The 27,122-nt window shown below is 51.8% G+C and overlaps 3 protein-coding genes across 3 annotated transcripts in view; 1 reads left to right on the plus strand and 2 right to left on the minus strand.

The window, feature by feature from the left end:
• The window catches only part of SYNGR3 (synaptogyrin 3), a 19,840-nt gene extending 17,148 nt beyond the window's left edge, over positions 1-2,692 (minus strand). Inside the window, exon 1 of the mRNA XM_071444855.1 lies at positions 2,535-2,692. Within this exon, the coding sequence (XP_071300956.1) occupies positions 2,535-2,633 (99 nt within the window). The 5' untranslated portion in view covers positions 2,634-2,692. The remainder of the gene's footprint in view (positions 1-2,534) is intronic.
• A 7,374-nt stretch (positions 2,693-10,066) lies between these two features.
• GFER (growth factor, augmenter of liver regeneration) lies at positions 10,067-13,964 on the minus strand. The gene is made up of 3 exons (XM_071444856.1): positions 13,727-13,964; positions 13,047-13,243; positions 10,067-12,357 (listed from the first exon to the last, which is right to left on the minus strand). Exons 1-3 carry the CDS (start codon positions 13,952-13,954, stop codon positions 12,195-12,197), a joined length of 588 nt encoding a protein of 195 aa, XP_071300957.1. The 5' UTR covers positions 13,955-13,964; the 3' UTR covers positions 10,067-12,194.
• An 8,163-nt stretch (positions 13,965-22,127) lies between these two features.
• NOXO1 (NADPH oxidase organizer 1) lies at positions 22,128-26,857 on the plus strand. The gene is made up of 8 exons (XM_071444859.1): positions 22,128-22,651; positions 23,076-23,156; positions 23,271-23,334; positions 23,813-23,993; positions 24,222-24,403; positions 24,620-24,733; positions 25,204-25,321; positions 25,544-26,857. Exons 1-8 carry the CDS (start codon positions 22,586-22,588, stop codon positions 26,112-26,114), a joined length of 1,377 nt encoding a protein of 458 aa, XP_071300960.1. The 5' UTR covers positions 22,128-22,585; the 3' UTR covers positions 26,115-26,857.
• Positions 26,858-27,122: the final 265 nt, after the last annotated feature.

Below are 27,122 nucleotides of genomic sequence, written 5' to 3' on the forward strand. Positions count from 1 at the left end.
CAGCAGTGGCCATCACCCAGACCAGCACGAGTCACTCACCTTGGGCACCTGGGGCTGGCCCCAAGCCCTGTGGGATTTCTCCATCACCCCCACCCAACCCAGCCCACCCTGGCAGCCCCTCCTTTCCCCAGGAGAAGCTGACCCCACACCCAGAGCTGTGGGATCCTGTCCCTGCTGTGGGATGCAGCTGCTCAGGGTAACCAGGGCACCAAGCTGTGCTGCCGAGGCACAGGAAGGAAAACCACGTGAGAAATCCCACCCCAAAGCCTCCCTCAGCCCAGGCCTGCCCCAACACCCACCCGTGGCCGCTTTGTGCTGCCACAGGCAGCTCATCCCCCCTGGGAGGGCAGGCAGGGAGCCCTGGCAAGGTCTGGCAATCAGGGATGGCACCGTGGGCATCAGCTCCAGCTCCTGCCCGGCCACCAGCTCGGTGTCACCGCGTGCCACAGCACTGCCACTCGCCCAGGGCAGCAGCAAGGCAGGCAGCAGAGAGCCCAGCAAAGCCTTGGGCTGCCTCCCCCAGCCAGTGTGTCCTGGAAGGCAGGCACAGGGCACAGCAGCAGCACGGGAGTGCCGTGACTGCAGCCCTGGGCAGGAGCCACAGATGCTGAACTGGTTCAACACAGGGAACTGGGCTGAGACACCACACCAGGCTGGATGAACCCTGGTAGAGCTGGCAGGGAGTGTGAGAGCTGGGAAAAGGCTCCAGAGGGAGCTCCCCCAGCCCAACCCCAGCCCACTGAAAAGGGCAAAAAAACTCCCTTTTTGCTCCATGGGCCAAATCTGAATGTTGCAAACACTTCTGGGATGGCAGCATGCTCATCCCAGCATGCTCATCCCGGTTTGTCCACGCTGGTGGCCCCTGCACTTGTTTGGAGTGAAACTGATGCATTTCTGTAGTTGTGAGCACTCGTTTGTCACTGATTCCCTGCGAGCACAGAGCCAGGAAAGGAGGGACTTCACCACCGAATAAACCAGCGAGTATATACAGAAATATCTCCTAAGCTGGGGTTTTAATTTTTTAACCTACATTCCATACTCTGGTATGGTTTTATTTTATTTTATTTTTATTTTTTACCTACATTCCATACTCTGGTCCTGCTTCCCAGCAGTGTCCAACCTCCTCCATCCAGCAAGGATGGGGATCCCTCTGGGTGCAAGGTGACACATTTATTTTAGGAGGGGCTGAACTCACCAGATGGATTTAACTGTACCCAAACCCTACAGCACTGCCAGCAGTTTCCCATTGCCACTCAAGGAGGATCCAGGAGGATCCAGACCAAGTTTTCTTCTAGGAAAAAACTGCTGCCCTGGGCCTCAACCCTGCCCAAAATGCCCCAAGATCCGCACCTCATCCATGGATCTGGATGCCCCAGATCCACCCCTGGTCCCGTTTTCCCCCATCAATGGAGCTGTGGGCCTTCTCCAAGCCTGGGAAGGACAGCAGCTCCCGTCAGGCACACACTGCAGCGTGTGGTTTGACTCTGAGCATGTGACTGCAGCTGGAATTGCTCATGTGCTGCTGCTGGGGCCTCTCCCAGGGCAGCCCAGGCTGGAGAGCCCCTCGGTGCCTGCTGGAAGGAGGGCAGTGGGGATGGCTGCACCTGCCCAGCACAGCTTTGTGAGCTCCCTGCCTCGCTGAGCACTGCCACGGTGACACAGAGCCAGCACAGGTGTGAAATGGGCGAGGACAAGCCCCAGGCTCACCCACAGCCTCCAGCCAAGCGCTGGAGCCGGGTGAGAGCCGGGCAGATCCTTCCCACAGCAGGGTTTTGGGAAGGACCTGGCACTCCTGACCTGCCAAGGCCCTGCACACCTGCAGATCTCAGCAAAAAGCCAGGCTGGGGGAGGCAAACCAGGGGCTGTCCTTAGCCCTGGGCATCGGGGCACCACAGCCCCGGGGGAACCTTGGGCAGGGACCACCAGAGCCTTCCCTTAGCCCTGCACAGCCCATTCCACCTCCCGCTCCGCACTGGGAATTCACAGATGGGAAACGTCCAACAAACACGACATCCCCTTGGCAGCACGGGGGAGCTGGGCAGGGCTGGCTCCCGGATTTCTGTCACACACACACACACACGCATGCACGGAGCGTGGAAGGCAGGAAAATGTCCTCTGCCTGCGGCTCCGAGCCCCATCCTCCGGCACCGCACGGGAGAGCGGCAGCGGCGCATCCCGGCCCCGTTCCCGAGGAAACTCCCTGCCCGCGGGGCTGGGCAGCGCCCGCCGCACCGGCACCGGCAGCGGCCCCGGCACCGCACCGGCAATGCACCGGCAATGCACCGGCAATGCACCGGCAGCGGCACCGGCAGCGCCCGCCGCACCGGCACCGCACCGGCAGCGCACCGAGCACCGGGAACGATGCACCGGCTGCGGGCACGATGCACCTGAGCTGCCATCGCCCCGGCACTGCCATCGCCCCGGCACTGCCATCACCCGGGCACTGCCGCCGCGCCGGGCGCTGTCCCCGCACCGAGCGCCGTCCCCGCACGGCCGCTGCCCATCCCCGCGTCCCCGCGGCCGTTCGGCCTTACCCAGGTGGTGACCCGGAGCAGGGTCTGCGGCTGCTTGAGGAATTCCACGGGGTCGATGGCCGCCCCCGCCCGGCCCGCTCCGAAGGACGCTCCTTCCATCTTCCCCCGCTCCGCGCCCAGCCGAGCCCCGCCGCGCGCGCCCCGCGCCGGCCGCGCGCCCGCCCGGCCCCCCCCGCGCCCCTCCCTCGTGGGCTCGTCCGCAGCGCCGCGTGCGGGCGGCGGGAGGAACCACCCGTGGGGTGGGGGGGGGGAGGGGGGTGGTGGTGGGCACGGGCAAGTGCTCGCGGCCGGCGCGGGGCGCGCTCCCGGCGCTGAGAGCCCGAGCTGAGCCCCCGACACCGGGATGGGGCTCAGGGCAATGGGACAGCGGGACAGGCACTGTCACCGAGCTGTGGGCACTGTGACAGCGGGACAGGCACTGTCACCGAGCTGTGGGCATGGGCACTGTGACAGCGGGACAGGCACTGTCACCGAGCTGTGGGCACTGTGACAGCGGGACAGCCACTGTCACCGAGCTGTGGGCACGGGCACTGTGAGAATGTGACAGCCGCTGTCACCGAGCTGTGGGCATGGCCACCACAGCAGAGCTGTGAGCACGGTGGATAGCCAGTGTCACTGTGCTGTGGCCATGGTCGCCATGCTGTGGCCGTGTCACTGTGCCATGGCTGGGGACACCACAGAACAGCCAGGACACCTTGCCACTGCCAGGGTCACTGTGCTGTTCCAAGAATTACCGTCCTGTGGTCACTGTGCTGCCTCTGGGGATAGCATGCCGTGGGCAGGGGTGGGGTGTCCTTGCACGGGTCCCCGTGCCATGCCAGTGTCACCAGGCAATGGCGAAGGCTCCCTGTGAGCAGCCGGGCTGTTGGCAGGAGGGCGATGCCATGGCCTGGAGCACAGGGAGGTCACCAACGCTGCTCAGCTCACCTCTGCTGTGGGCACTGACCCTAAAATAAACACCCCTGCTGTGCCCAGACCCCCAGAAAGGGCGGCTGTCACCCTTTGGGGACCCTCAGAGGCCCTGCAGCCGGGAGGGCTCTCAGACCTGGCGCTCACCAGGGGCCCAGAGCAGAGGGTGAGGTTTGGCTGGTTTTGCTCTTTGCTGTTGCACATTCAGAGCTGCTGCAAGAAAAGGGAAGTGAAAATGGATGGGGCTGACGACCTTTTGCTTTCCTCACGCACGGAAGGAGCCACCCAGAGCTGCCCTGGGACGGGAGGAGGCCAAGCCCCATCCCTGCTCCCTCCCCATGGAGAGCAGGAAGGAGGAAAAGGAAGAAGCTTAGAGGGAAACCCTCGATCAGTGCGCAGGGAGTTCCCCCCGCGGCTCCAGGCCCGTGTCCCGAGCCGGTTTTGAGCACGGCTGCGATGCTGATCCCGGTTCCATAGATACCGATGCCATGACAACCCTGACATCATCCCTGCCCCGGACGGGAGCCGCAGGGAAAGGCGCAGCCAGGAGGAGCCCGCCCGCCCTGCTGGCACCGGCCTGTGGGGCTGTGGGGGCTTCTCCCGGCCCCACAGAGCTGCCCTGCCCCTCTGCAGCCCCATTCCCGCGGCTGTCAGGGACCCTGTCACTGCCACAGCACACGGGGTACCTGCGGGGCAGGTGTGTCACACCCCTCATACACAGGATGCAGCCACAGAGCCAAGGATTCCCGGCTGCTGGATCCTGTCCCCAGCTCCTTTTGGCCTTTTGCTGTTTTGTCAGTGTGTTCTCTCTGGCAGGCTGGAATCAGGATTTAACTGTTGAAGCTCATAATGGTGCCACGCAGTTTTTCTCAATTACAGGTGAGTCATCATCTCTCCAGGTCTATTTCTGACTCCCAGCAGGAAAAGCAAAATTCAGCCCTTCATTCCTCAATGTCACCAGCTCAGGAACCGGCACATTTTTCTAGGCAAAACTGAAATGGCCATGAAGAAAATGACAGGTTGGTCCCTCCTGCTTTCTGCTGGCAGGATGGCTCGTGGAGCTGGCCAGGGATGGAACCCCAGTGCCAAGAGCATTGCTGCCAGCTCATCCCTGAATTGCAGGTCAGGAACAAAGACCAAATTAACTTGAAGGGATTACCCGAGGTGGGGTTTTCAGTCAGCTTCAGCAGTTTAGAAGCAGCTGTTTCAGCATCCTCAAAAATCCTTTCCATGCTTTGGGCACAAACCATCCCAAGCCCATCAGCCCAGAGTTCCTGGGATGGCACAGGCTGCCCTGCTCCTCCAGGGTGGCCAGTGCCAGGGAGGCAGCGTGTCCCAGGGATGCTGCACAGGGAATCACCTCTGGGCTCTGCTCCTGGTTTTCTGATAATGTTGGGAAAACCACTTTCTCTCCTTTTCTAACCTGTCTTGCTCAGCTCATCTGTCCCAGCTGGAATTTTTTGGACAATGCAAAGCACAAGGGAGCAGAACACTGCCTGAATCTTTGAGATATTACCCTAGAAAAAATCATGACCATTTCCAGACAGGTACGGGCTTTATACCCTTCCAGGCATGACCGTGGTGCACTGAAATCTCTGCTCCTAAGCTTGTCCTTTCTTTGGGGTTCATCCCCCAACTTCTGCAGTGTGCAGTGTTTATACAAGCATTGCCCACATCGTGGGGTGCCAGTTTTCTCCCCCTGCTCCAGCTCAGATAGAGCACAGGAGGTATCTCCAGCCCACATACAAACTGTCTTTCTGTCTCGCTTCCTATTGCTGCAGATCAACAGATACACAGAGCCAGCCAATAATGGGGAAGGATATTGCACCTGCCATATTTTCCCCATCAAAGGGAGAACAGCAGCGTTTGGAAATGGCACTTCCCAGAGTGTTTGTTTGATTTGAACAAGTTTTGTCTCTATTTATCATTCCCATTAGATTTCAGGGACAGGGAACAAGGACAAGAAGCAAACAGAGCAGCACACAGACAATTGCCCAAGAGCTGCCCATGTCTTTATTTTACATGAGTTTAATTAAAGGTAGTGGAAAACCTCTATTTGCTTTCTGCTTCTTCTGGTCAAGCCAACTTCTTACCTTTGTCTCGATCACAAAAAAATCCATCAGGTTTTCTCAGGGTTAAGTATGTTGACATGACAACCTGGAGGAGACAAGATGTGGAGTTTTCTCCTTCTTCAAAACCTGTTCCAGACAGCCCAATACCCTTTAGGTATTGGGAGGGACTGGGAGGGGCTCCAAGGTCTCCTGAGATCCTTCTCTTCTCCAGGCTGGACACCCCCAGCCCTCCCAGCCTGGCTGCAGAGCAGAGGGGCTCCAGCCCTGGGAGCAGTGACCTCAACAGATCCACGTTTTCCTCGTGTGTGGGCCCCCAGAGCTGGACAGAGAGCTCCAGGTGGGAAAAGCAAGGTGAACCTGCCTTGCTCTGGGAGCAGCTGCCCCAGTGTGTGTTTGGAGGGAAGCAATCCCAGCATGCAGGACACAGCCTGGCTGCAGAGCCTGGACAAGGGAGCTGGGCAGGCTCTGGGCACAGATTCCAGCCACGACTTCAGCAGCTCCCCGTGGTCTGAGCTGGCCCTGGCAGGGGCGTGGGTGGGAAAACAGCTTGTGCTTCACATTCCCTGGGCAGCAGGCTTGCAGCAGCACTTTGAGAGATGCTTAGCTGTTGCTCTGAAATGCTTTGCTTGCCCTTCATCAGAGCTCGGCTGATGCTGCTTTCAGCCATCCAATGAGAAAATGAAAATGAGAGTTGATGGGAGAATTAAGAAGAGCTTAGAAGCCCATAGGGCCCAGGGGCAGAGAGAAGGGGCTTCCTGATGAGCAGTACCTTAGCCCACTGTCATAGAAAGCTCCTCATGCTTTCCACACTAAGAGATCCAAAACTATCTGGAAGATCATTTATTAGCTGGTTACTCATCTGCTTGTGAAATGGTTCTCAGGTGGGATTCAGCACTTACTGTACGTGGATAAACCCAGGATAAGTGTGCCAGAAAAAACTGTGGAAAACTTTGCTGACTGAAATCACTGAGGGAAGGTTGGGATAACAGAGCTCAGTGAGCTGAGGTAGCACTGGTTTTGAGCAGGGCAGTTGGTATCTCAGTGCTTGTGTAAAACCCAAACTGAACCCAGCCCCAAAGGGTTTCAAAACTCCTCTCAGCAGTGCAGCCGTGGCCTCAACGGCTCAGGAGGGAACTCAGCCTCTGCTCCTCCAGATACATCACAGCATGAAAATTTCGGGGCTTTTGGCAAACCAGAATCTAATCTGATCCAGCCGCTGCTCCCCAGCTTGGGGGGAGCTTGAAAAAGGGGAACAAGGTCTCTGCTGTTCCAAACTGGCCTCCCTAGGAGCACACCAGCAGGTCAGACCGCGCTGAGGACGTGCCAACCAACAGCTGACATTGGTGCCTGTCACCTGCAGCTGTGACACAGGTGAGCAGAGCTGACAGGCACAAGGACATGGGGCAGCTCAAGCCACACTGGACGTGAAGAGCATCCGCAGCTACATCAAGGTTTGCTGCAAAAATACGCTGAAAATAAGAAAAGCTTTGTTTCTTAACCGAACGCAACCCCAACAGGTCCTCAGATTCACGAGCAGGATGCAACCTGATGGAAAAGAGATTTGTGAGATGGATGGAGACGAGGGATTTTATAAGTGTGAACGCTCTCAGGCCCAGGCTTGTGCAGCACAAGCCCATTAAAACACCCTCTCTGAAAGATTTTCATCTAAACAGGAAATACGGGCGAAGGCTGCCCTAACAGATATTTTTACCCCCCTTATGCAGAAGTGAAAGTGGAGCTGCAGAAGATGAAGTGACTTACCTGGTGTCTAGCAAGAAGCTTATGACTAAAAAAGAACTGAATTTTGATCTCTAGAGCCTCCAACCACGTGCTCTGGCCAGAAGGGCATTGTCTTTTATTCCTTGTATATCTTTCACACCATCTAAGCAGCAGCACATGAGGCACAGTCACAGAATCCACTTTCTTTTTTATTTTTTTATGCACACCTGGATGGAAAAGGCAGGGAAGGCCCAGCTTTGCCTAACCATTTCTATAATTGGTAATGTCTCCATCCAGAGCAAGTCTCCATCCAACAGTGGGACTTGAGCTTAGAACTAAAACTTGGTGTTCTGGGAAACATGGAAGGTTTTAGGGGCTGTATTAAATGCCTGGTGGTACAGACATTAAATTAACTGGAAGCAGCATTTTATTCTGCTTCCAAGTGCAGATTTTAGCTGCAGACAGAGGAATAACACATCCCTCGTTTTGGTAATTACACAAGAGGCTTGCACACTCGTTTGAAAACTAATTGAAGGCACAAAAATCTCCTCCCAAAGTCACAGGAAAGGGACGAGGATGAGGTAAAACATTTGGTATCTGGAGCAGAGATGGGTAAGAGGTGGAAAGGTCAAGGAAATGCAAGGAAGTGCAAGGAAATACATGGAAATACAAGGAAATACATGGCAATATATGGAAATACATGGCAATATATGGAAATACCTGGCAATACATGGAAATACATGGCAATACATAGAAATACATAGCAATACAAGGAAATACATGGCAATACATAGAAATACATGGCACTGCATCCTCTGTTGCCCTCTACTGTTGGCTTGGTCAGATGTGGAGGGAATTTTCCCGTAGCTCTCCGTAGGAAGCACACTGCAGCCAGGAACAGAAGCCAAGGAGAATCACGGGATGTGCTGGATGGGAGGGAAAACTGGGACCAGGATGGGGCTTCTGGATTTGGAGCGCCCGAGAGGAAAAGCATCAGCCTGCACTAGCACAGCACCTTGTGGGTGCTTGTGGGAGTGGAGGGCACCTTTGCATAGGAAGCAAGGGCAGAACTGGGCAGGTCCCAGGGCCAGGGATCCCGTCAGGGTGCCAGCCTGTGCCAGGTGCTGGGCCCAGAGAAATGCCAGCAGAACCTCCTGGGCTGGATCAGCCACCCCTCAGCAGGACTGCCACACGCCAAGGGCAACACGGCTTGGCAAAGGCTGGTGTGGCTCATCAGAGCTGGATGGTCCCTGTGGGTCCCTTCTGACTGAGGATATTCTGTGATTCTACTTGTGGAAATCTTAACAGCAGTTACAAATATTCAGAAATGACAGAAAAATCAGCTCCATCTGGGTTGGGGGTTATTTTACACGCATCAGCACAGAGAAGGGCACCAAACCCCATTTATCCTCAGCAAACAGCCTTTGTTCACAGTTTTGCAGAAGATGCCAACTACCATCATCCCTCAGCTCCCTGCACTGTGATTAACACCTGAACTGAGGGCTGGCCAGCCTGGAACCAAGCTCTGCTGTTCATCAACACTTCCCTGTGGGACTGACCCAGAGCAGTGCCTCAGCTGGTCCCAAGGCTGACCCTCACCCCCTTGATTACAATTTAACTGATTTGTCTCTGTGCCATTATTTGTGGTTTGCTTTCCATGTTTCATTACTTTTCCCACTACCCTACAAAATGAAGAGTTGACTTTACATCACCTTGTTGGCTGTGCTTAATTCTGACTTCAAATAATACTGGACAGCTCCTCTCCATCCTTCAGACAAAAATCCTCAGCAGCCATTCCAGGAATGGAATAAAACCCCAACAAAATCAGGGCTTAGAGGGAAAGGAAAGAAAATCCTAAAAAATCCAAACCCTTCCCTCTCCAAGCCTGTAAAACTCCAACAGGAAGGATCTCCCACACTGCCTGGAACAGACTGAAGCAGAAGACACGAGAAAACAAAGCAACTCTTGGGAATCCTTCTGTAAACAGGATTTTACACCCAACGCACTGCAAAGGAACAGCTAATCCCTGGAAAAATGTCAAAGGCACAGCGCTGCTTCTGCCAGCATCTGCAAGGCTGCCTGCCATCCATGGAACAGATGATTCCCCCAGGGCTCCCTGCTCTTTGCTTTTGGAGAGGGAATAAAAACAAAAAGGGGGGAAAAAGCAAAGCACAGTTTGAATGCAAACCGGCCCATGGAAACAGAGGAATTTGGGAAGCTGCAAGGTTGGTTAGTCAGGTTCCTGTCACACAGCAGCAGCTCTTGAGCAAGGTCCCACAAGCTCCTCAGGCAGCACCTGCTCCTGGCTCTGCTCTTCCTCACCAGGGCTCCTCGCGTGGAGAGGAAGCAGCTTCCCCATTGCAGGAAATGGGATTGCAAACCCTGCCCCTCAGGGATGCCTCCCTGCTCCAAACCAGCAAGAGCTGAGCTGCTCCCAGCTCTGATGCTGCCCCTCACGTTGTCAGCAAGTCAAAAAAATCACTGGGATCCCATAAAATTCCCACTGTTCCTCATATAAAAGCAAATTCTGACGTGACAGGACCTGCTGTACAAATTCCTGCATTTTTGTAGGGCCAACAGAGAACTGCATCAATTCAAGAGCACAAGAGGAAAGGACCAGGAGCAGCCCCACCTTGTCTGATCAATCCACAGAGGATCACACAATGTACCTGAGCCACCAAACTACAATATACACATATATAACTATATTTATATATATATATATATATATATCTTGTTTTATATGTATAACAGTAGCATCTTGGCATGCAGAGGTTAGACCCACCATGACCCCTTTTCCTAAGATCCCATGCAGTAGGACTGAGCCAGGAGTGAACTCAGTTGCTTTATTATTTTTACATCAACAGGAAATACAATCTGAATACAGAGATTTTTAAAACTAGATTTAATCAAGTGCAATTAGTAAAGAAGTCACAATTTTCTGTACACGAGTATGAGGACCTCCAATGGAAATTCCTTACCCAAGACTAAAACTTGTGGTACAAACGAGCAGCAGAACAAATTCCCCCAATCCTCACATGGTCAAGTCCACAGAGGTGAGGATATGCCTGAGAAACAACTACATCAGAGCTCTTCTGCCAAGCCAAAACAATGAGAGAACAAAGTGCAAGCACAGATTTTATCAAATGGCCACCTGGTAAAGATAGAAACTGCCCTAAAAGCATCCTGGCTACAGCTGGTGGCCTCATTTTTGGGCAGGATTTGCTAAAGACACAGACTCAGCTTGAAGGCTGTTCCCAAGCCCTGCCAGGACAGGACAGGCTTTTCCTCCTGCACTGCACCACCACCTCCCTGAAGCACACAAAGTGACCAGAGTGTGTTGGATACACCCTCAGCTCCCCCTCTGCACTCAGGGAGTGGCCAGGTGTCCCTGCTGGCCCCTGAGCCTGGCCAGGTACAGAGCAGTGCAACTCCCCAGGCTGGGCCCCTGGCAGATGAAGGTGACCAAGGATGGGACAGATGTTTCACCAACCTGCTCGTTTACGCTGAAACAAAAGAGGGAGAAAATTCATCATGTGCTGCGTGGGCGAGGACACTGTCACACAGAACAGTGGAGGGCAGATTGGAATGGAGGAATACAGAATTCCTGCTTTAGCACAACCAAACCCACAGGGAGACGCCTGCCCACACGTCCCTCTGCTAAAAGTTCCTGACAGAACTGAGTCAGATGGGTCCTACCTGCAAAAAAATTGAGGGCTGCCCTTCTGTCAGTCCTCTAGTGGAGCCCAATGGGCTTCGTTTTGGGGGCTGAGTTTATTACCAAACACAAAACTCAAGAGCTGGGGTTTATTTGTTCTAAGAACCTCAACATGCTGATAGGGAAATTTTCTGAGCACTTTTAATAGCCTGAGTGACACCTTCAATCAGACTCTTCATGCAGTACCTTGTTATCAGTTCATTTGGGTTTGTGTTTAGAAATGTTACGACATACAAAGTTCAGAAATCATTAGTCCATAAAAGTCTTACATTCATTTAACACACCTGACTTGAAAGGACTTGACTGTGCCACAAAATATTAAAATGTGTTTCCAAAGGTGTTCCTGGTTCTCTAACCACTAAGGAGCCCACAGAGTGGTGTGAGGACCAAAGGCTCAGATAAGAGGTGCCTCTGCCCTAATTACAGCAGCACCATTAACCTTTCCAGTCAAAACTTGCCAAAAAAAACCCAAGGGTAAATTCACAGGTGTGCTGTAGGGCACAACATAAGGAAGCTCAATAAAACAGACAAGAAAACCTCAGCAGGAAGTAGGGAAGGAAAAAAAAACCTGTTGCTGTCAGGGTTTGTGCAAACCTCTCCCAGTCAGGAGTGCAGGAAGGGATGAGATCACCACCTACGTGAAGAACTTGAAATTATTTTGACTCTATTTTGTCCTCTGACGTGTTCAGTTGAAACACAAAACCAAATTGAGAAATCTGGGCTCCATATTTTAGTGTTTAAATTAAATGTACTTGCCCTCAGGACTTTTACCAGAGGAATTGGACACATGAGTAACAACAAATGTTGGACATGCTGGAAAGAGAAATCCAGGGGTACAGACTTGGCACAAAACCCAGCATGAATTTTCTCTTATCAGAACAACAAAAATGAAAGTGGCAATTAATCAGATGCATTTTCTAAGGCATCAGGCAATGCCTTGGAGAACACCACTGTCTTCAGGGAAAATTAGCCACAGAAGTAAGCAAATGCCCCCAGAATCAAGAAATGTCATCATGAAATGAGTTTGTCAGTGACCCAATCTCAGAGGTTTCTGGCAGCCTCAACCCCTCAGGTACCGCTACTTATCGAAATATCATTGGGATAGATTTTCAATTCTCCTTTTGGCATTAGTTCAGCTCTGAATCAGTCCCACACAAACAGAGTTATCGACTCCCTCTGTCCCTGCAGCAACTCCACAGGGACTGCACTGCTGTGCTGGATTCCCAGAGCACTCCCTGTGGGTTAATCACAGCTCCCATCCTTCCAGCCATCCCTCCAGCGCTCATCCACACGGGAGCAGTCGAATTCTGACTTGCCCAGCTTCCTGTTCACTTCATTGTGGAGCAGACACAGCCACCGGGAGAAGTTTTTCCTGGTGCTCGTGTCGGGTTGGTTTGTCCGTAATCTGCAAACAGGGAATGGGAAACAAATTAGTGGAAACTTCTGAGAAAGGAGCTGAGAACAGAAGGAAAACTTTACCACAGAATCCCAGAATGGTTTGGGTTGGAATGGACTTTGAAGATCATCTCGTCCCAAACCAAATCAAACGCCTGAGCCCATTTCAGTCCTTGCCTTCACTACTCAGATTGCCAATACAGGGCATTTTAGAGGGTAGAAGAACACTTGTCTCCTGAAAACCAAACTATCCCAGTCTAATTCCGTAACTGTTCACAAGCCCATTTTGAACCAGAAAACTCCAAAATCGCCTCAGGGAAGCCTTGGAGGCAGCACAGAATCCAACAGCGTGAGGACAGGTGTTTGTTTTTTGAGTAAGTATATCTGGGATTGATGCAATAATGGAAGAAACCAGTTCAGGTAGCTACAAACTCCAAGTGCAGGAAGAGCTGCTGATATGCAAACTAGCTGCTGCAGCCCAGCACTTCTGGCAAGCCCCTCCAACACAAAGAGCTGCTCAGGTTACTTACCTTTCCCTCGGATCTTCAAAAAACCCACTGAGGAAACTCACCTTTCCCTCAGATCCTCAAAAAACCTGCTGAGGCCACTCACCTGTCCTTCAGAGCCTCAAAAAACCCACTGAGGAAACTCACCTCTCCCCAGATCCTGAAAAAACCCTCTGAGGGTTTTCCCACTCACCTCTCCCTCAGGTCCTCTGCACAGTGCTTGCAGGGGTAGAACTTGGAGAAGAGGTTGATGAAGTCCCTCATCTCCTTCTGCTGTGTCCCGGAGGGCCGGTCGGGGTAGTAGGCAGCCATGGTGTGCAGGAAGGCCCAGGTGCTGCGGCCCAGCTGCTCGCTGTCCAGGGGACAGTCCTGAGGGGGCTCCTTCGCCTCCTGCAGAGGGACAGAGGGGTGTGAGGGGACACCGGGGTGGGTGGGGACACAGCCCTTTTGTGCTGGCTGGGAAGGTGAGGTGGGGGAACAGGTCCTTCACATCCTTTCTGAGGTCATGGCAGAGCCCCCCACGCCTTCTGAGGGGACACGGCAAAGCCTCCCTCACACCTTCTGTGAGACAAGGCAGAGCTCTGCTCATACCGTCTGTAGGTCAAGGCAACGATCATTTCACACCCTCACGGAACATGGCAGAGCCCCCCTTACACCCTCAGCGGGGGCAATGGCAGCGCCCCTCACCCCCAGGGAGAAGATGGGGACTCCCTTCCCATTCCCACCCAAGGGAGCCCTGTCCCCGGCTCCTTCACACCCTGAAGGGAACACGCAGCCTCGTCCCACTTGCGGGGGAAGGACGGAGGACGGAGGGAGCGCTGCAGGGACTGGGGGTCACCGGGGGTTCCAGGGAGGGCTCCCGCCGCGCCTCACCGCGGTGCCCGGGACCGCCTGCTTCCTCTGGTCGCGGAACCAGCTCTTGAAATCCATGCAGGCTCGGCATGGCTTCTTGGGTGTCTCTTCCGCCTCACCCTGCGGGACGGCGAAGGAGAAGGAGCCGCCGTCGGTGCCCGGGAAGGGCTCGTATCCCCGACCCGCACGGCCCTCGCTGGGCGCCGCCATGATGGCGCCGCGGTGCAGGACGGGCCGGGGCGGCGCCATTCCCGGCCGGGCGGCGTGAGGGGGCTGGCACCCGGCACGCGCCCGAGTGCCATTCCTGGTGTATTTTTACCAAAAACAGCAGCAAACTCTGTGTTTAAATGTCGTGGGTTAGGAGAACACGACACTCCCGTCTGTGCATCCTCGATTTTCGCTTCACATCGCCCTTGGGGTGTGGTGGAGCTGTGCTCACCCACAGAGGGAGTCTCCCTCTGCTTCCCCTCTGTGTGAGGGGACTCGGCCATGATCCCCCCGAGGGTGTGAGGGGCTCGGGCTCGGCCATGTCCCTTCAGTAGGTGTCAAAGAGCAATTCCCCTCCTATAACTCTCCCAAATGAGCACAAAAATACGTATAAATACGTGTTCCTATGCGGTCTGGAGTATCTCTTTGATGAGGAGAGACTGCAGGAGCTGGTTAGTCTGGAGAAGGGATCCCATCAATCCATACAAATCCCTCCCAGAGTGTCAGAGGATGGTGCCAGACTCTGTTCGGTGACAGGATGAGGAGCAGTGGCCAGGAACTAAAACACAACAAGTTTCACCCTGACATGAGGAAGAACCTCTTTCCATGATAGAGGAAAGAGCAGAGCCCTGACATGGCAGAGCCCAGGGAGGGTGTGGAGACATCCCAAACCCACCCGGACACGTTCCTGTGTCACCTGCTCCAGGTGATCCTGCCTGGCCAGGGGCTGCACTGGATGATCTCTTCCAAACTCCACTATTCTGGGATTCTGGGATGTGTAGATAATGTGTGTGGCAGAGCCCATGGCACACAGCAGCTCTCCTTCGTGCCAGAGGTGCTGACGGGCGCCTCAGTGTTATCTCCAGCAGACTCATACAATCAACGGGGTGATTTTATGGACAAACAAGTGGATAACTCCATTCATCTCATGCTCCTTTATAGCAACATGCCCATACGAAGTTCTCTGTGTTTTTAACACCTGTCACATGCTTGTAAACCCATACTGAGGGAGTATTTTCCTCTTTCTGGGAGTGTTGGCATGTGTCACACCAGGACAGGCTGGGAGTGGCAGCCTGGGAGTGGCTGGGCTCTTTAGGATGATGGAGACCCAGACCTGGTCTCAGGTCCTTGGTCTGGAGTGGACATTTAGCATTTTTTCTTTTATTCCCAAAGAGCCACAGGCTTGTGAGCACATGAGGGTGGTAACCTGGGCAACTGTCCAGCCTGGCATCAGACTTTGGAGCTTGCTCTTTCACCCCTGGGAAATATTAGCTGTGGCATTACAAAACTCTTAATAGAGGTCAGAGAGTGAAAACTTGGAGAGCAGCACAGACTTGCTCTCGTCCTTTTTGGCTTCATTTTGTCATGCTCTTAAAGGTTTGAGAGCCACAAGTCTCCTACCATGAGCAATGTGAATTTTGTATCCAGTTCAAGTTTTCTCAAGTGAAAAATATGATTATTTTGTTTAATGCAAACAAATGTATGTCCAGGATGGAGCTGGACCAAAATGTCACCTTATATAAAAATATATATATATATATATGTATGTGATTTATTGAACACAGTGTGGTGTAAAATGTGTATTAGAAAAAACATCATTTTAGAGAAATACCTCAAAGACTTGCCCTCAAAAATACTTCAACATTTGGTGTGTTTCATGTGGAAATGGCTGAGCTGTTTCTGCTCTGTGGAGCACTGAGCTGATGGTCTGGATCTCCATTTTGGGGTCTCTATTTACCAGTGCTCCTTTATTTTTATTTATTTGCAATTTCCTGGGAATATTTATTTGCTGATTTTTGTTAGGGAGGGAGAAGACATGTGAGTAACTGGTAGGAACTGCTGGAATGGCTTTGTTTAAAGTTGTAGACAACCGTAAAGATAAATTTCGCACGTAAAGGAAAGATCAAGTAGGGACAGCAACATTTTTATGTCTGTTTTCCTTGCCCACCAATAAATGTTTTAACTGATGCTCGTGACCTCATTAATTTTTGTAAAGTCAGGAAAAAAGAGAATGAGATACTGAGGGAATTTCCTCTAGAGCTTTATTGTTTGGTCTTCAAGCAATTAAACAGGTACAGAGATGTTTCCAAGTCACAGCAATCTCCTGGTTTGACCGTTAGCAGACTTTGCTTCCTTGATTGTGATTTAATTTACGGATTCAGTTAAAACATCAGCACTTTTATTGAAAAGGAAAAGCCTTGAAGGAGGCTGTTGGTTACAGAGGTTTGTGCTCCACGTTGCTCCCCTTGCCCATTTCCTGCTCAGCTCTAGGAGCAGAGCTGGCTCTTTAGGAAAAGGTCCTCCCAATTTTCCCCACTTGCCTCCAGGTCCAGCATCATCTTGGATTTCAAAGTTTAAAAAATGGAGAAATGCTCCAATTCAAGTCAGAGCAAGGAAATTCAATTTACTGTCTCTAATAGAATCCAAGTGCAGAGCCAAATTATTTCCACCCAAAGGAAGGAATGTGGCGCAGAGCCGAGGAAGGATCAGGGAATATTCCCTCCTTCTCCCCTTTGGACAGCCCTAACCCACCCAACCCCCTGCTCCCAGCACTGATTTAGGAGCTGGAGTGTGCTAGAGCCTGTTACCAAACAAACTCCTCACACAAATTCAATTCTGGGGAGGAATCCTTCCCCGTTAGGGTGGGCAGGCCCTGGCACAGGGTGCCCAGAGCAGCTGTGGCTGTCCCTGGGTCCCTGGCAGTGCCCAAGGCCAGGCTGGACAGGGCTTGGAGCAGCCTGGATTGTATTCCTGCAATAGAGCAGGAAGCTGTCTTGTATTTACAGGTAAGAATATGAGCCGAAAGTCTGATAAAGCAGCACCAGGAATTAGTCATAGACTTGTTTGAAAAATTACAGCCCACTAGGAAATAGCAACAGCAACAAAAAAATACATTTATTTCTAGGTAAGTGAATCATATTGATCCTCTCTGCCTGTGCATAAGAACTTTATCACCTGCAAAATTTCCCAAAAGTATGAATTTATCCCCCAGATATCAGGAAGAAGCCTGCAGCCCCCCTGCCAGGGAGTGGGTGAGATGTGTCAGATCAGATACATCCAGAACTGTTGAAATGTGTTCAGAACAGTCTGAAGTGCAGGACAGCACAAGACACTGCCTTGCTCAAATCTGGGCACCTACACCCGACACTGAGTTTGTTCTTATAAAGTTGGTGCTATTTTTATATGCAAATAAAAATCACCAAAGGATTGCTGATTAAAATGAGAATCCATGAGTAATGGTGATGGCAGGGGCAGAGAGAAAACCAAAGTATTTCTGCAGGTTGGTTTAGGTGGCTCTGTTTGTGTCATGCTCCAATCTATCTCCTCCTTCCCAGACCCACCCCGAGCATCCCTGGAATCAGTTCATCCATTCTGAGGATAAACACAGCAAAACCGGGTGTTCCTTTTGTGCTCTTGAAAAACAAAGTCTTCAGTGAGCAGTGAGCAAAGTCTTCCTGTTCTCTTGGCTTTGCAAAAGGAGAGTGGCCCCTGATTTGGGATTATTCCTTTTTTCCAGAAGAAGGTCAAAGGAATTCAACAGGAAGTCTCCTCCAGTGGAAGAGGTTTTCCTCAGGTAACAGTTGCTATGTTTGGACTCATTGAGAATCAAACATAAATGAAAGAACAATTCCTTCCACATTACTCTTCTCCCCCCAGGCTTTTGAGTGAAGATTAGATCTGGTTTTCCCTGAAGGGGCCAAGGAACACAAGTTGCAGTCTTTGCTCTGAAATACAGGTGGACTTTTAGCCAGAGCTCCTGGTGCTGGTGAAATCCCCAGGAGAGATAAGGCTTTGTATACTCTGCTCCTCGATGGCCGTGGGGAATGAGGAAAGAGTGGGATGAGCATCTCTGACTAATCTGGAAGGAACACAACAGTCTTGTCTCCGATCAATTTACTATATTTAGCATGATGCAAGAACAGATTTTCCCCAAGTGAAAACAGTATTTCTCCATGTTCACTCGTGCTTGCTGCCCTTGCTGTTGGCTGTACTGGTGTTGCTGGGATTTTCTCTCACCGGATTTCGGAATGTGTAGAGCAGGCTGAGCACTGCAGAGCCTCAAACCTCCTTGGAAACTCCACCCTGCTTTTTTTCTGCCTTCACATCTCATGCCTGGGTCACAGCACATCCACAAAGCTCTGGTCTCATGCTATGCACTCATCAAACACTGCTTTTTCCTGAGAAAATAATTCAGGGAACCTCCTCTCGTCGAAGCAGCTTAAGTTACATTCTCACCCTTTCTGGAAGATTCCTTCTTGAATCGTGCTTTTGTATTTTGCATAACCGTAGGAAACCATGTCACTTTTATGAAAGAACTATGAAATTATTTCAACAAGTGCTTGGTAAACAAGAGCCCGTCCGCTGTGCGTGCCCCAGGCAGCCAGCAAAGCTCCTGGGACGGGCAGAGCTCTCCCTGGGCTGGGCGGGGCCATCCCAAGGGCTTTGCAAAGAAAATGACACTTCGGGAGTGAGGTTTGAGGGAGTTTGATGCGATGCTGTGATTTTGGATCCTATATATAATAATATATAATAATAAATAAAGCTGCCTGTGAGGAGTGAGTGAGCCCCTGCGCTGAAGAGGGACGTGCACCTTGGGAAGCTCCTGTGATGGAGTGAAAAAGGCTGAGCTGCTCCCTGGGCTCAGAGAGTCCCTGAATTGGGTCTGCCACAGAGAAATGCTTTAGTGCCTGCAGCAGCTGCTGGAATTAGGATAAAATGAAATACTTTCTTCTGGATTAGTTACTGCAAAATCTCTCATCCCAGCCTGTGTGAAAGTTCAACTGCTCCCTTTGTTCATGATGTGAAGGAGACTTTTGTCAACTCCAGTGTCTGGGTTTTCATTATTCTTTTTAAATAAAGGTATTTTTCTCTATTTATTAAAAGTCTAAAACCTCTTTGTACTTTTAAAATCGGCTTTTAGCATCTGGGCTTTTCATTAAAGGTGCTGATAGGTCATGTGTCATCACAGGTGACCTTCAAGAACAGTGAAGGGCAGGTTTTGATCCTGAAGGTGAGCAAAGGAAAGATGAAGCTTTTCCACCAGCTTTGTTCCAGGCCCCCCTTGGCTGTGCCCACAGCTCCTTTCTGTATCTCTTCCTTGCAGCTGCAGTGTCCTGAGGGTGGTTTGAGGACTTTTCCTCTCTTTGCCTCTCCTGTGCGGCCATAGAAGGAGAAATCCCTGATGCACAGTCCCACACATCGTCAGCCATGAGGGGCACAGCTCACTCAGCAGCCCAGACATGACCTGTGTATGTGGGAAAGTTGTTCAGGACACAGCTGCTCCTCTCCAAGCATTTGGGACGAGGCTGTTTCTTGTTGGACCTGGAGAATGGCTCAGGAGGAGCTGGAGAGGAGCTGCCTTTGGCTGCCCCCGAGCATCTGTGCACTCAGATTCTGCTTCTACTGAAGTTACTCCTCATCCACCCTGAAATGAATAGAAAAGCAGAGCATCAGTGTTTATTTGTCATGGAAGAGAGGCTGATCTTTACTCAGTGGGACAGCCCTGGTGACTCTCAGGCCTTCCTCTGGGGCCTCTGGGTGACCTCCTTCATCTTCCCAGCATGGGCAGTCTGGGGCAGGCAGCCTGGTGTGACTCCCTGTGACAGTGCCTTAGTCACCTACTGTGACATAAACATGTTTCTGTCCCCAGAGGAGCAGTTTGTGGCTGGAGTGATGCTCCTTGAGTGGCAGAGCTGCACCTTGGTGGGGTGCAGGGGGCTCTCTTGGAGCAGACTGCAAAATTATGGGAGTCATTATGGAAAAATCCATGTTTCCTGTATCTTGGCAAAGCTGGGGAGGGCAGTCCTGCATATTGCCTGTTAATTTATGATCTCTTTGGTACCTTGTAAAACAACAAAAGGAGAATTAACTGCTGCCCTCAGAGCTGTGTAAATAAATATCGATGATGAAACAGCAGCATCCAGTAATTCCTGCTGAGTATCACTTTTTCTGGGCAGACCCTCCTCCCCTCCCCTGCCATCAATTATTACTCATGAGAGGCACTGATTTATGGCAAGATGACATGGAAACTGTAGAGGACACAAAGTAAACTTGATAATGCTGGAAAAACAATGTTTGCCTTGTTTTTTATGAGTCCAAATGCATCCAGCAGAGCAGTGGAGTTATGGCCTCTGCTGGTGGCTGACCCATCCTTGCCAGCAGCAATGGCCCTGCCATGGCTGGGAGTTGTGGAGAGCTTTGAGGAGCACTGTGCCCATCCAAGGGTCATCTGGCCCAGCCTCCTTCCAGTTTCGTAGGCACTGTCACTGCAGAGGTGAGGTGGCTCCTGAGGTCATTCTGGAGCTGACAGTTTCGTGACATCACACTTGACACCGCTGGGACACCGATACTGCTGTGGCAGCTGCAGAGCTGGAGCTGAGCCCTGCAGGTGACTCCGGAGGTGCTGGTGTCTCAGAGGAGTGGCAGGCTTTTCCCCTCCCTCCCTGCACCTCAGTTCTGGGGCACAGAGACCTTCGCTTGCACAAAACATTTTCTCAATAGGCAATTATTGAGTTTTGAGCAGTTTTGCTCATATTTGGATTTACACAACACCGCAGTCCCCAGCAAGCTCCCAGTCAGTCCAATCTTTTCCAGAAGATCAGCTCTCCAAGCTACAGGGCTGGTCCTTCTGCCTCGGGTGACTTGTAAACCCCTGTGGAGCTTCACCTTCCTGCTGTAACATTCCATTAGATGTTTTCCACACCCCCTTTCTGCTTGAATTCTCTGAGAATGATGAAACACAGCAAAACCAAGGCTATTTCCTACTCTTCTGGTTTTTATGGCATCCTCAGATCACGGTGCTCTCTGAGCCTCCCCAGCTGCCTCCTCGTCCTGCAGCTCCTCCAAGGCTTTCCTTGTCTTTGGCTTTTCCCAGTCAGGATAAACATGTTTGAACCTTTGTGTTCTTGGAAATACATTGTGGTTTGTGTTTGCTCTGAGACAGGAAACCAAGCCAAGGTTGGTTTCACTGGGAGTCTTGGTCCCAGATATTTCCAGGAGCCACTTAACGGAGCCATGTGAGGGTGAGCTTGGCCCTGGCTGGGCTGCCAAGGAGAAGCCAAGGAGTGCAGGTTTGAGGACGTGGAGTGAGCGAAGGGTTTTGGCACCTCAGAGACTGGAACTTTCTAAATAAATCTGCTGGATGAAGTGATTTCCTCTCACTCCATAAAATCTTCACTCTTTGGTCCAGGGAGATTTACCAGCACATGGTTTGGCTGGAGGATTTATAACAAAGGATGGAGGGTCTCATTCCAGGGCTGTGGAGGGCAGGGAGCTGCTGCAGATCCCTTTTCCACAGGGCAGGTCCTGTGCAGCTTCCTGAGCCAGGAAATGCCTTGGAGATGCTGTGGGAGAGATTTTCTCTCCAAAATCCACACCGAACCAAAGTGCTCTTTGGATAACTTTCCCTTTTTAATGCAGGACAGATATCCAGCAGCAATAAATCCAACTGCAATAAACCTGCTTTCTTTGTCTCCAGAAACTGCTGCCCTGCTGAGTGGGAGCAGCCTCCCTTGCTCATGGATCACAAACCAGGACCCTCCTGACTGTATTTTACAAAAGGAATCTGGTTTGGCTCCCTGATCCACTTCTGGGGGATTTTTGGTAGATGAAAAATCGCCTGCAGCCATTGCTGAGGATTTGAGGCACCAGGTGTAGCTGAGAAATGAAAGGGAGGCACGGCTGAGCCTCTCAGTTTGGGTTCCAATAATGATAATGATAAAGATAATTATAGTGATAATGGTTCAATTGAGGCTTTATCAAAGAAGAGGCTCTTTGATCAGTCGGTGCCCATCAGCCCTGAGGTTCAGGGGAAGGACAGGCTGGCCAAGGCTGGAATTATCTCTCCTGCTGAGCCTCTGGGCAATGGAGCTGCTCCTTAGGAAGAGCTGCTGGCTGCCCTAGGAGGGTGTGGACACCTGGCTGGACACAGGGCAGAGCACTCAGAGCTGAATTTCCATCGCATATTTACACCTGAGGAGCTTTCAGTCTCTTAGTTCCATCCTGGGGATGTGTCTGTTCATTACATCGGCATCTCAATGCAGATGCTGATAAAACTGTCAGGATCTATTTAAAGTAACTCGGCAGGTGGGACAAAGCAGGAAAAAATATTTGCCACAAATATTACTCACGTTTAATGGTGACTGATCTGCGTTTTACAACCCACGCTCTAAATGAGCCTTTGGGGCTGGAGTGAGCTCAGCCCGAGCTGCAGGTTCGTGTAATGCAGCCATAAAAACCTCACCTGCCTCCCGGAACCATCCGGGGCAGGTGCTGCAGCCCCTGACCTACTCTAACCCAGCGCTGGCAAACAGCCCCGCTCCCTTCCCTTCCTTCCCGACACCGGCTCGTAAGGATGTGATAAAAGAGCGTGCTTTGCCTCCCGGCTACCTGAACTATGCCCCGCCTGCCCCCGGCAGCATTTGCATATTAAAAGCGGGGCGAAAGGGAAAAGGCACGCGGCACTTTAGCAAATCGCGGAATTTCTGCCCGGGCGCTGGGCGGAGGAGGAAGCTCGGGAACACCTCTGCCCTGCCTCCTGCTCCTGGCATTTAAATTCGGCAGTCGGGCTGGAGCTGCATCTCTGCTCCTCCAGCTCTCATCCCTCCAGCTCCCATCCTTCCCTCTCCCATCCCTGTGGCTCCCTGCGAAGGAGGAGCAGCAGCCGTGGGGAGGATGAGCTGTGACAGGTATCCCGTGGATGTGAAGGCTGTTGGCTTCATGCAGTGCAGAAAACAGAAGGTACTTTAATTTTTATTCTTTTTTTTTTTTTTTGGCTTTGTTTTCCTCCTTAAATATAATTTACAAACTGGCAGACCTAGAGGATTTTGAGTTACTCTTCCAGGGATATGTTTGCTTATTCCCCATAGTATTGGGATTGGAGCCTAGGGGTTTGGATAAGGGGACTTGGTTTTTAATGAGCTTTATATCTTGGGGTTTGCTCTCTTTTTGTCACAGCACCATAAAATTCTCCTGGTTTCAGCAATCATTACCCATTTGGGACTATGAAATTAAAAACATATTTTTGTAGGTTTAATGCTTTATTTAATTTTTTAATGTGGCATTAAAAGCCTCAACTAAACCACAGCAAATGCTGATTGGCTGGAAGCATCCAAAATTGAACATTGTGATTAAACTGCTTTTCTTTTCCCTTTTCTTTTCCCAGAACTACATGATGTTTGTGTCCTGGTCAGATCAGAACAACATTCTCATTTACAGGACGTTTGAAGACTTTAAGAAATTCCATGTAAGTGAATTTTCAATTCCTTAAATTTCAAGGTTCCTGTCCTGCAGAGGGGAAGGAGCCTGGCCATGTGTCAGCTGTGAGGAATCACTGTTCTCTCCTTCTCCTTGATTTTAGAAAGAGCTGAAGAGAAAATTCCCCACTGAGAGTGGGTCACTGAGGAGTTTACCCAGGTTTAAAGGTAAGGACAAATCTCTGATGGACCAACAAACCCAAGAGTGATCAGGGACAGACATAACCCATGACAGAGACTGAGGTCTCTGAGCCTGACCTCCTCTGGAACTGATCAGGGGCTCACTCCTGCTCCTGCCATGGCACCACTGGCTCACATCATCACGTTTGAGTCTAGTACAGACTTCAAATGAACCAGAACAGCTTTGTAAATAGAGAGCTCCGCTTGGCAAATTAATGCTACACTTCAAATATTGACCTAGAGCTTCTTGAAACTTTATATGTGAAAAAAAGAGAAATTTTAGATGTTAAAAAATCCTATCAGGAACTGTTAAAAATGACAGGGAGGCAGGGACAGTGGCTGTACAGTTTGGGTTTGGCAGGAAGGGTGGTGGCTGGGGGCACCCACTGTTCAGGGAAAAGATGCTGCTCCCAGGGATCCAGATCCATTGCTGTCCTATCCCAACTGTGCCCTTGTTATTTTGCAGGAATAACTATGCAGCAGAGGAAGGGTGGGAAGCTGAACAGGTGCCTGGAGATCCTGAAACTGCTGGAAACGTATTCCCGGGAGCTGCTGAAAACAGATGTGAAAATCTCCCGGGGTGAAGAGGTGAATCAGTTTTTCAAGGCACAGACTCAAGACCTTGATCCCTCCTTCCCTGAAAACAGGTGTGAAATATGAATTGTATTTTTTTGTTTGTTGGTGAAACAGAAATGTCATGGGATATGGATAGAAGGGAAACACCAGTTACACTCTAGGGCAGCTCAGCTGGGTGCTTTTAATTTTGTTTCTGATGCCTGAAGCTTTTCTCAGCCTACTGCAGAAATGATTTTACCAAAATCAGTACTAAACTCAACGTTTCATGTGAGTTTTTGACGTGCACCTTCCCTTTCCAGTGCTGTGATCATGCCATCAGTATTCAGAAGGGAGAAGAGCCCCCAGCCCCTGTCCATCACCCTCCCTCAGGCGTCGCAGAGCTACCGCTGCCTCGAGGCCTTTGAAACCAAAGACACAAAGAACAAACCCTTCACAGTGGCTCAGAAGGAGATTGTGGAAGTGCTCATCAAGGACATGACTGGTAGGTCTGAGAGGATTCAGTGCTGGGGTGGATTGGCAGATGGATTCATAGCTAGGCAAATGCTGAGGTAGTGTCAGGGGTTCAGGTGTTTGCACTTGTGTGCTTACCTGGGAGGGCAGTGAATGTCCCTCCTGTCCCTCGTGTCCCCTACCCAGGGATTATTGTCATGTCTTGACTTGCAGGCTGTTAAAATCCAGGTATTTTTCCTCTTTGTAGGCTGGTGGCTGGTGGAAAATGCAGACAAACAGATAGCCTGGTTCCCAGCCTCGTACCTGGAAGAGCTTGATGCCTGTGAGGACATCCAGCATGCCTTCAGCTCAGACGAGGAGGGTGAGTCTGTTCCTCCTTCAAAACATGAGTTCTGCAAACCATCACCACTTTACCACTGCCTGGAGTCCCTGCCTGACTCTGACCTACCTCCGACTCTTCTGGTTGGCTCTGCCACCACCTGTGGGTCATGGAACCATGGAGTGGTTTGTGTTGGAAGAGAGCTTAAAGCCCATCCAGTTCCAACCCCAACACTTTCCACTGTCCCAGGTTGCTCCAAGGCCTGTCCAGCCTGGCCTTAGACACTTGCAGGGATCCAGGGGCAGCCACAGCTTCTCTGGGCAACCTCTTCCAGGGCCTCCACACCCTTTTTGTGAAAAACTTCTTCTTTATATTTAATTAAATGGATCAGATGGGGGTCCCTGAGCAAACCAGTCACTCTCAGGGACAGCTGCCCTGCAGCTGGGCTGGTCTCTCACAGGGGGCAGAGCATTTTTTCCACAAGGCAAATCCAACTGTCCCTCTCTCTGCAGGCAGCCTGTACTTTGTGGTGCAGGCCTACGAGGCTCAGAAGGCAGACGAGCTCTCGCTGAACCAGGGGGTGGTCGTGGAGGTGCTCAGGACATCCCACAATGGCTGGTGGCTGATCCGGTGAGGAGGCTTTCCCTGAGCCCTGGCTCCCTGAGGGAGCTGCTTGCTGTTCCTCCCGTGTGGGATGCACAGGAGCCCCCAGAGCTGGATGTCCTTGGCTGGGGATGCTCTCCCTGTCCTCACACCCCGTGTACAGCACTGACCTGCTCCCTAAGTGCTCCCTCCCCTTGGCCCGAGGTGCTGGAAGGGTTTGCTCAGTGTTCTTTCCCTCCCTGCCCTCAGGTACAACGGCTGCACTGGCTACATGCCCTCGCTGTGCCTCCGGCCCTACCAGAACCCTCACCACAAGCTCCAGAGCATCCTGAGCTGCAGCCTGCATGCCTGCACCCCGAGCCTCAGCTCCCGGGAGGAGCACGGCAGCTCTGCCAGGAGCAGATCCCACTCTCTGCCCCAGGCCAGCTCCACCCCACAGCTGGGGTTGGGGTTGGACAGCTCCTCACTGAGCTCGGGCAGCAGCACTGCTGGGGCCACCCGGCTGGCCTGGAAACCCGAATTATCTCGGTCCCTGCCCGAGGTGAAGCCGGCCAGGAGCTCTCCTGGCCTGAGCCACGAGCTGGCCACGCACAGCAGCAAATCCCCACAGCTCAGTGCCAGGGACAGGAACGACTCCGGCTTCGTGGAGTCCTGTGCAGCCGAGCTGCCCCTCGCTGCCCCTGAGCCGGCCGCGGGTGTCCCCAAGGTGCCAGCCCGGCCCTCAGCCCAGGAGATCCTGCAGCGCTGCAGCACCGTCACCAAGCGCGCCGTGCAGCACTCGCCCCCCCGGCCGGCCCTCCCGGACCCCTGCCAGCAGTAGTGGCCCTGGGCAGGGGATACGGGGACAGCCCTGACACCCTGGAGTCCCCTGGGAGCCATGAGCAGCGGCTCCAGAGCGGCAGGGCTTGGGAATGTCCTCTCCCGAGGGACACACACACACCTCCATCACCCCAGGAGTGCCAGGGGTTGGGATTGTCCCCTCCCGAGGGACACACACACACCTCCATCACCCCTGGAGTGTCAGGGCTTGGGAATGTCCCCTCCTGAGGGACACACACACACCTCCATCACCCTGGAGTGTCAGGGCTTGGGACTGTCCCCTCCTGAGGGACACACACACACCTCCATCACCCCTGGAGTGCCAGGGCTTGGGACTGTCCCCTCCCGAGGGACACACACGCCTCCATCACCCCTGGAGTGCCAGGGCTTGGGACTGTCCCCTCCCGAGGGACACACACACACATCCATCAGGGGAGTCACAGCTTGTGTCCCACCTGGGGATGGAAAAAGAGGTCACCTTTATGGACAGAACATTCCTCTTTCCAGGGGACTGGCTGGTTACTGAAACTCACAACAATTCTAATCCTCAACTCATTTGCTAGAAATGAGTTAGAAAAAGAGTTACAGGAAAATCAAGACTTTTCTCTACACTAATGGCTTTAATTGTACTTATTCTCCCAGGTATCTGTTAATATTTTTATAAAGAAGTGTGTGTGTTTTTGTCAGGTGTTTGTGTTGTTTGAATTTTGTACTTTTTCTTTTCTATGAAATAAAATACATGGAAATGTCTCTGAAGCCTGCTTGTGTTTTATGCTTTAAAAATTTGCTATTTGGGGAATTTAAATTGTGCTTCTCTTCCTCCTAGGTGCTCAATTTTGGGTGGGCACAGGTGAGACCCCTGCTTGGTCCAGGCTGCTTTGCCCAAGAAAGATGTCAGCCCCATGAACCCTTTAAATCCCAACTGCTTGTTGGGATTCTGCCTTTTTTGAATCCCAAACTGCCTGCTCTTTGTGAAAATTCAGGGTGTGAGAACACAAACCCCAGCTTG

Source organism: Agelaius tricolor, unplaced genomic scaffold (assembly GCF_023055355.1).
Source record: "Agelaius tricolor isolate 1412-34295 unplaced genomic scaffold, bAgeTri1.0.p SCAF_19, whole genome shotgun sequence".
NCBI classification, from domain to species: domain Eukaryota; kingdom Metazoa; phylum Chordata; class Aves; order Passeriformes; family Icteridae; genus Agelaius; species Agelaius tricolor.

Coding starts and splice junctions, on each gene's coding strand:
- GFER (XM_071444856.1), bottom strand. CDS start 13,954: ATGGCGCCGCCCCGGCCCGTCCTGCACCGCGGCGCCATCATGGCGGCG. Junction 13,244..13,726: donor AGGCGGTCCCGGGCACCGCG/GTGAGGCGCGGC, acceptor GTCCCTCTGCAG/GAGGCGAAGGAGCCCCCTCA. Junction 12,358..13,046: donor GCAGAGGACCTGAGGGAGAG/GTGAGTGGGAAA, acceptor CCCTGTTTGCAG/ATTACGGACAAACCAACCCG.
- NOXO1 (XM_071444859.1), top strand. CDS start 22,586: ATGAGCTGTGACAGGTATCCCGTGGATGTGAAGGCTGTTGGCTTCATG. Junction 22,652..23,075: donor TGCAGTGCAGAAAACAGAAG/GTACTTTAATTT, acceptor TTCTTTTCCCAG/AACTACATGATGTTTGTGTC. Junction 24,404..24,619: donor GCTCATCAAGGACATGACTG/GTAGGTCTGAGA, acceptor TCCTCTTTGTAG/GCTGGTGGCTGGTGGAAAAT.